At 39.5% G+C, this 8,646-nt stretch overlaps 1 protein-coding gene across 1 annotated transcript; it reads left to right on the forward strand.

The window, feature by feature from the left end:
• The first annotated feature begins 5,584 nt into the window (after positions 1–5,584).
• On the forward strand, positions 5,585–8,384 carry LOC104418427 (U-box domain-containing protein 30). Its single transcript, XM_010029772.2, has one exon. The coding sequence runs from the start codon at positions 6,337–6,339 to the stop codon at positions 7,678–7,680; it is 1,344 nt and encodes a 447-aa protein (XP_010028074.2). The 5' UTR covers positions 5,585–6,336; the 3' UTR covers positions 7,681–8,384.
• Positions 8,385–8,646: the final 262 nt, after the last annotated feature.

The raw sequence follows: 8,646 nt of genomic DNA on the forward strand, positions 1-8,646 counted from the left end.
AATAGGTTTTTGACCTAACTTCGATCACCCATTTTATCATGTGTCTAGTCGACCCGATCTTGACATACATAGAAAGTTTGCAACCCAAACTTTAAAAAAAAAAAATGTAATCCAATTTTATGAAAATTGATGGAACTATTAATTTTTATGAAATGACCCAAATGGACAGCAGAGACAAAAGGTTATAATATCTCACTCGAGAAAACTTCAATCAAAATAACTCTCAAAGGCCTAAATGCTAGATCAAATCTTTGAGATCTCATCAACCGATATGCCATAATTATGACTTTCCCATCACCTTTAAGTTCAAACAATTACAATTAAAAGTCGTGACTTCTAACTATATGATTGTCTAATTTACCCAAATCAAATACAGTTGTAAATTTCATGCGGAGCATGATCCAATTGTACTCTCTTGTCGAAATTTTGATGAGGTTGACTTTTAGTCAAAATTTGTTCAAATCCTACAAAAAAAAAAAAAAAAAAAAAAACTAGGTGTCTATACTTTTTTTACATGGATAAATGTGAATTTAATTTATGTAATTGACTAATTGTCAATTAATAAATTAATAAATTAAAAACGGTGTACTAATCTTATGTGAATTTTTTTCTTACACCATCTCCATTTCATGGGAAACAATTATTTTCATTTGTTGCTAAACAATTTTGCTTCAAAGGAGGTAAGCTTCATTTAAAACAAGTGCATTTTAAAAGAACCAAGTAAAACTGAATGAAATGTAAGCATGCATGTTTCAAATAAGGTGCGATATTTATTCTTTTGTCCTAATGTTTAAATTTAGTGGAAAAGTGAAATTCATCCAAATTATTTTAATTTAATTTTAAATTAAATGAAAAAATAATGCATTTATCCATGTGATTAACGAAAGCTATATTTCGAAATATGAGTATTGCTCGTAATAATAAGATATATTTCTCTTTCACTTAATTTCAAATTAAATGGATACAATATATATTGAGAATATTTTGGCTCCGTTCGTTTTACAAGAAATAACTTTCGAGAAAATGTTATTCGGATTTTCTAGTGTTCATTTCACGTAAAATGAATTGGTGAGGGAAAACATTTTCCATCAAAGGAAAAAAAAATTGAAAATAGAGGAAAATGTTTTTCACTCTTTTATCCTCTCTCTTTTGCTTCAAAAGCAATTTTTTTTTATTCACCAAACAACTTTTCCTTTTATTTTTTTAAATCAATTTTTAGTTATTTTTTAAAATTCTTTACTTTTCTTTTCTTTTCTCCTTTTTTTTTTCTCCTTCTTCTTTGGCCGGTCGCTAATTGCGTTGTGGTTGGCGACCAACCACAAGCAAACTCCAGCCTCCCCACAAGCTAGCAAGGCTTGAACTCGCCAGATTCCATCAAGGTCAAGCTTCACCCAAGTTTGCTCTGAAGGTTGGCAAAGCTCTAACAACGTCGAGCGAGGCTCTAGCTCACTTGTGCCCAATCACTGGCCTTCGCCATGGTTGGCAATTGGCCATGAAAGGAGAAGAAATAAAGAAAGAAAGAAAAATTAGAAATCATTTTTTTAAAACAATTATTGAAAATGAGTGCATGGAGGAAATTAATTTCTTTATCATGGCAAAAAAAAATTCATTTCATTTTCAAATTTAAACGAATATTGGAAAATATCATTATTTTCCTAAAACATAGTTTCTTGAAAGATATTTTTCAGAAATGCTACATTTTTCGCAAAACGAACAGTTTTATCTTTATTTTATTTTTTCACTCTGAGCTCCAGCGCTAATTACACATAAATAAATGATCTCACTAAGCTAACCCAAGTCAACTCGGTCCGACAGGCAAAATATGCATATTTGAGCAAGAAGTTCCGTTCTTGAGCCCAAATGGACAAGCTTGAGAAGTAATTTTTGGCCCAATAGTAAGCTTGGCCCGATCTTTCAAGACTCAACCATTGATTAGGTCTAATAAAAAAACCAATGAGGGGATGCAACTTTTTGGTTGCTGGAAGAAAACTTTCCAATCCCAATCAACTCTATGAGCCCAAGCTGATTTCTCTTACAAAAGCCACTTAAAATGGGCAAAATTAGCAATGGTCTCACATCCATCTCTAACTTCCTTCCGACAAGCTTTAACAATACCTAAGGATTATCGATCAATATCAAATTGGGACTTGTTAACGAGTGTCTCTGGAATACTAGTTAATTATAATGTATTTATAAAAAGAACCAATTTGTCGAGACCATGACTATGCATGACATAATAATAGTCCTTTTATCTGTCAAATAAAATTTCATTTATTTGTCATAATCAAACATTAGAGGAACATAAATTTTTTTTTAAGCAAAGTAAATCCCCAAGATCAGTAAAAAAGAAAACTTAGAAATCAAAAGAGTATAATATGTAATTACAAGCACGCTCTCATCCTAAAAGGCCAAACCCGTCATAATAGTATCCATTAATTGACATGTTAATAAACTGTTCACGAAGCGCTTATCAATAAAGTTCATATAAAATTCACCGCAAGAAGCCATCATCCCTCACATGGATCAAGTGAGGGCAATGAGTCTTGTGACACCTGCGCTTGTTAAGAAAATCCAATCTAAAACCCTACGAGTCCAGTCTGGAAGCTATGTGAATTTCCAACCCATAGCATAGACAACCCCAGAAAAATATATAAAAGAAAAAACACAGAAAAGAAAAGCAGAGAGAGAGAGAGATTTAGCTGGCAATCTATAAAACTGAAAAATGGGTCCATGACCCCATCTCTCTCTTTGAAAACGAAGTCCCCAACCCCCGATTTGATACCCTAATCAGAGACAACGCCCCACTTCAGTTGCACACACTCTTCCCAGTCCAACCTTCAACAAACATTATTAAATTTCCCAATTCAAAAAAAAATAAAAATTGCAGAGATAGAGAGAGAGAGAGAGAGAGAGGGAGGGGGAGAATATTTTATTTTCCAGATCTTAGCTTCCCACTTCTCTCAATTCCAATGCCAACATGCACAAGCCAGATTAAATATCCACACAAAAAGAAAAAAAAAATAAAAGAATAATCTGCACAGAAAAACTCGAGATATAAAAAAAAAGGGGGAGGCAGAGCCAGAGAGAGGGTCGCGGTTCCCCACCGCCACGTGTCGGTGAACGAGTGGGTGGTGGGGGAGGGGAGGAGAGCGAAAAAGCAGTCAAAGCAAAGACCGGATAAGCCCCACCACCACCCGAGGCGTACAGTCAAAGCAAACAAAAAAACACCCCTGTCACGGTCAAAGCTTTGCTTCGCTGGCACTTTTTAGCCTCGAAAATTAATCAAGCCCCCGAATTTTAAAAAAAGAATAAATTAATTAAATAAAGCGGGGAAAAAAGCAGGTGGGTCCCACGTGCGGGACGGGAAGGAAGGATGACTAATAATTATTTTATTTACCTTTTCTCGATTAATCCGAAAAGGGGAGAAAAAAAATAAAGGGGGTGGGGAGGGGGAGGGCTCTTGGAATTTGAAATACTGAATCGATTAATAAATAATTAGGACAATTATAATTAACATCGATTTTAACGACGATAAAAAAAAAATAACAAAAGTTTTCCCCCATCTGCCTCGTCCCCGTGGGGGTCTCCGATGGACTTTAGCAAAGCTTGGACTGTCCTTTTCCGCAATTTTCCTTTTTCTTTTGTGTTTTTTCTTTTGCCCATTCTTGCTTCGTGCGGGTATAATAAAAACCTTTTTTCTATGGCCCCCCATCTTTTTAAAATTTGCAGTTCCATCAAAAGACGAGTTTGTCCTCTATGTCTCTCTCTCCTCTATCTTTTTCGTTGGGCGCAAGGCTTTTTAGGGTTTCTTTGCTTTGACCGAGGATGGTTTGAATACAAGTCGGGACTTTATGAGCAGACGGGCTGTGTTTGAACGCTTTTTAGCGCTTTGATAATCTCGGGTAAAGACACAAATATCCGGCTTATCGGAAAATCCATGAAAGATTTAAACCGATGTCAGTGCTGAAACATTTTGATAATTCTACATGCCAAATAGTTTAATTATGATAAAGATGAGTTAATTCATGTCAATTTGTATCAACATATAAAATTAATATATTGTTTCAGGTCACATCGTATTCAAATTTTCTTCTTATAAATCGTGTTTTAACATTACCAACCCTATAATTACTCTCTCTAGTGTATATATATATTTTTACCTCCAATCCCCTCTTTTCCTTGTATATGTCAAAATTATGTCGGTTGATCTTATGCTAATATGGTATCTTTCAAGTGATTTATGTATACTTTTCAAGTGAGTTGACAGTTATCTCTTTATGAAAAGTAGCTTACGAGCTACATTGGCGCGTAAGTTTCCGATTAAAAAATAAGGTGTGGCGAACTTTTTTTAGAAAGTATAACGTACTACATAATATTCCTAAAGAAGATAACAAAAGAAGAAGATAACATTTTCAAACGAGCGATGCACTCTTGTAAGGTATAATTTTTTTTTTAACAAAACAAATTACAATATGAAAAAAGATTCCTTACTTGTATAGTTCTTTTCTCCTCTCTATTGTTTTACCAAAAAATATCTTATAACTTTTTAATTATTGACGAATTTGATTAAAACAACTATATATGTTATTATTGTGGTCGTGCAGACAAAAATTTAGCACCATATAAACAAATTTTAAACAAGATATATACATAAAATGAAGAGTGGTGAGTCTTACTAAATTTGAATTATGGAAATTGATGTCTCACCGACTATGTCTCGTTTACTTTTTGCCGATAGTTATGCAAAATAAAATTTATACATATTATTAAAGCATATCTTTAAGGCACTTATTAAATAACCGAATAAAGGCATATTGCAGTTGTTAATGTACTAACTCTTTTTTTCCGAATATGTATGATGTATGCTTCAAATGTATTTGACTAGCATTATGAAAAGCAAATTGTTAATGTGATCATAGGCCAAATGATTAAACGGGTCTTTGCGGTTGGCAAATGAACAAAAGCCATCTAACCTCATCAATTTTTTTTTTTTTTTTGTTTATGTTTCTGGCCATCTAACTCAATTGATTCCATAGTTGATTGACCACATAATGCCCTCTTTTCCCCCTCCTCGGCACCACCAACCCAACCCCCAATCGAATCGAGAACGCCTTTAATATAATGCTTTTTCGAATGCTGAGATCCAAGGCACGCTTAACAGCAATCGAAAGTGGGAATTGGAGTCATAAGCAAAAAGATCCAAGGTGTTTGGTCCGAGCTTGCCTTATTTTTTTTTTTAAACATATAATTAACTTAATTTAATCATGAATCTGGGGGAGGGCGGGGGGTGTTAATAAAGTAATAATCACAGTGCTGGTAAACAGTGAAAGCAGAGAGATTACGGCAAACAGGTGATTTGACTGCACGTGTGGTTCGCGGGCCGAGGGGGGTCTAATGACTGGCTACAGCCCGTGGTTCCCGGTCACCCGGTATCTGAAAGCACCCCAGACACCAAAAAAAAAAAAGGAAAAAAATCCAAAATTTTTTTTTTTTTTTTTTTTCAGGTTCCTGTACTTCCGTGATGAAAGTTAAAAAGATTTAAAGTGGGGGAGGGCGGTATTTTTATTTTCTCTCTTGGTAAACGACCGGGACTGACCCAAAAAAAGGAGCAGCAGCAGTGGAGAGAGGGGGGAGAAGAGCCTTTTACAGGGAGAGGGATGGCTTCTTTTTTCCCCCTTGCTCCTCTTTTGCCCTTTCTCTCTCCTAGGTCGGTATGGTGTTTCCTTGATTTACCCTCTTTAGCTCTTCCCAATTCTTCATAGCATCGCTCCTTTCTAATCTTGGGTCCCCGTTTCCTTGCTCAATTATTGAGGCTAATCGCTAGATTGTTGAGGGATCTCGTGGGAGTTGTCTTGAGGGGTCTCCTGCATCTTCTTCGTCTTTCATCATCTTCTTCCTTCGTCATTTTCCTTGCTTTGTTTTTATGGTCTTGGGGTTGATGATTTGACCCTTTTGAAGCTTGTGGAGGAAGTGAAAGGGAATTGATTGCTTGTTTTTTGATGCGTATTATGATGGGAATGAGTCTTTTGACCGCAGAAAGAGATTGAGTAGATAAAGCAGTTGGAAAAAAAAGCGAAGTGCAGAGGGGGGTTTACACAACAAAGAGAGTATTTTTTTTTTGCCTCATCCTTTCCTTTTGGTTGTTGCTTGTGGTGGTAGTCAATGAGTGGAGAGGAACTAGGGGGCTTCCATTTTCTCGCTTCCTCTCGCTCTACATATCTGATTTGCGACCTGGATGCAATGTGCCCCCTGGGGTGGTTGCAGTTACTGTGATTCTGACGGGGCTTTGGTGGGTTTCTTTGTTTTTGGTTGGGTTTCCTTGGAGAGGGTTTCGAAATGCCTATGTTCCAGCCCTCGAAACGGGAGGGGCTTGCTGGATATGAAGATGGGCAGGTTCTAGATCTAGATACTGCGGTCAAAGATGGGGTTTTGGGCGGTTTGGGCAGCGGCGGAGTCCCCGGGGGCGGAGCCGGGGAGAAACTGGATCTGAAGAAAATGATTGAGGAGCTGGATTTGTCTGAAGTGCCTTCCGTGTTCATTTGCCCGATTTCGCTCGAGCCGATGCAAGACCCAGTGACCCTGTGCACTGGCCAAACCTACGAGAGGTCCAACATCCTCAAATGGTTCAGCCTGGGGCACCTCACTTGCCCCACCACAATGCAAGAGCTGTGGGAAGATTCCGTCACTCCGAATAAGACCCTTTACCATCTGATACACACCTGGTTTTCCCATAAGTACTTGCTCATGAAGAAGAGATCCGAGGATGTGCAGGGTCGTGCGTCGGAGCTAGTCGAGACCTTGAAGAAGGTGAAGGGTCAAGCCAGAGTCCAGGCCCTGAAGGAGCTCAGACAAGTGGTGGCGTCTCATGCCACGGCCAGGAAGGCCGTCGTGGACGGGGGTGGGGTGGCAGTGGTCTCCGGCCTTTTGGGTCGGTTCACTTCCCACGCGGTGGGTTCCGAAGCTATTGCGATTCTTGTCAACTTGTCTCTTGATTCGGAATCGAGAACAAACCTTATGCAGCCCGCGAAGATCTCATTGGTGGTGGACATGCTAAATGAGGGGTCGATGGAGACGAAGATCAACTGTACCCGATTGATCGAAACGCTGATGGAGGAGAAGGATTTTCGATCAGAAATCGTCTCGAGCCATAGTTTGTTGGTGGGTTTAATGAGACTGGTGAAGGAGAAGAGGTATGCCAACGGAACTTTGCCTGGGCTTAGACTCCTCAGGACCATATGCTTGCACAAGCAAGTGCGGAGCTTGTTTGTGAGTGTTGGGGCTGTGCCCCAATTGGTCGATTTGCTGCCCAATTTGGATTCCGAATGCTTGGAATTAGCTCTTTTCATATTGGAAACGCTGTCCTCATTGCCGGAAGGACAATTGGCCCTTAAGGATTGCCAAAGCACGATCCCAAGTATGGTCAGATTGCTAATGAGAGTCTCTGAGATGTGTACGCAGTATGCATTGTCGATCCTGTGGGCTGTGTGCAGCCTCGCTCCCCAAGAATGCTCATCCGTTGCTGTCGATGCGGGCCTTGCTGCAAAGCTCCTCCTTGTGATCCAGAGCGGGTGTGATCCCGTCCTAAAGCAACGGTCGTCCGAACTTTTGAAGCTCTGTAGTCTGAATTATTCGGACACGATCTTCATTTCCAAGTGTAAGCTCACGAGAACGATTCAATAACCAGAAGATTGGGGAGAAAATTGTTTCCTTGATGTGATGATCGACACGACCAGATTTTCAGGGGCAAGAGGTGTAAAGGGTTGGGCACGTTCGACCTACTTCTAGTGGACTTCCAAGGTAATCGGGGTTTATTTGGAGGGAGAAACGAACGTGAACATCGCCTGTAAATATCAAGGGTGTCGTCTATACCCACAGTTTGATTTGATGGAAGTTGAAGGTTCATAAATTCAAAGATCGCCGCGCGCCATTGTTTCTTAATAAACCCCAGTCATGAAGAGCAGCGGATCCGCTCGCTCTGGGATGTAAACTAATAGCAGGGGTGGGGGTCATCTGTGAGAAAGTATGCTGCTGCTTTATTTTTCGGAAGGAAGGAAATTGCTTGTTCTGGAGGGAGGATAGATGATAGTTTTGCTTTGGTTGGTTGGCTGATTGGAGAGCTTAAATTTGCAAATTGTGGAACACTGTCAAGTGGGTTTGCTCTCAATCTTTTCAGCTTTCCTCCTGTCTCATAATTTTTTTTCCCCTTAAGATCTTGTTCATGCTGTCTCCATTTTTCTTCGGGAGGGTTTTTAGGCTTTTTCGACTTTCTTCTTCACAAGTGTGGAGAGACAGATAGGAGTCGCCAATGGCTTCCTTCCTTGTCCAGCTGCCTTATGTCCTTATTTAATGTGTATAATGAAATTTAACCAATTCAAATTCCCGCATCTCCCTATCTGCAACTTTCTCAGTCTTGGCTGCTGTCCATGTTGATTCTTGATGATGAATCGAATGTTTTCTCTGACCGCGGAAACGAGGGTTCGCTTCGGCTTCGATTGGCGTGTGCGTACCTGAGCGAGTTCAGTTTCGCTGTATCTGGCGGGGGGGCTGTTGCCGGGGAGGCGGGGTGAGTGGGTATGACTATTTGAGATGGAGACCTTCTTGATTGTCGTGGTGGTGCGTACTTTTCGGTAGTGAAGTTCAGTCTTT

The sequence above is a fragment of the Eucalyptus grandis genome, chromosome 9, assembly GCF_016545825.1.
Source record: "Eucalyptus grandis isolate ANBG69807.140 chromosome 9, ASM1654582v1, whole genome shotgun sequence".
Lineage (NCBI taxonomy): Eukaryota > Viridiplantae > Streptophyta > Magnoliopsida > Myrtales > Myrtaceae > Eucalyptus > Eucalyptus grandis.

What these genes read in the sequence shown, in the direction of transcription:
- LOC104418427 (XM_010029772.2), top strand. Translation starts at nt 6,337, where the DNA reads ATGCCTATGTTCCAGCCCTCGAAACGGGAGGGGCTTGCTGGATATGAA.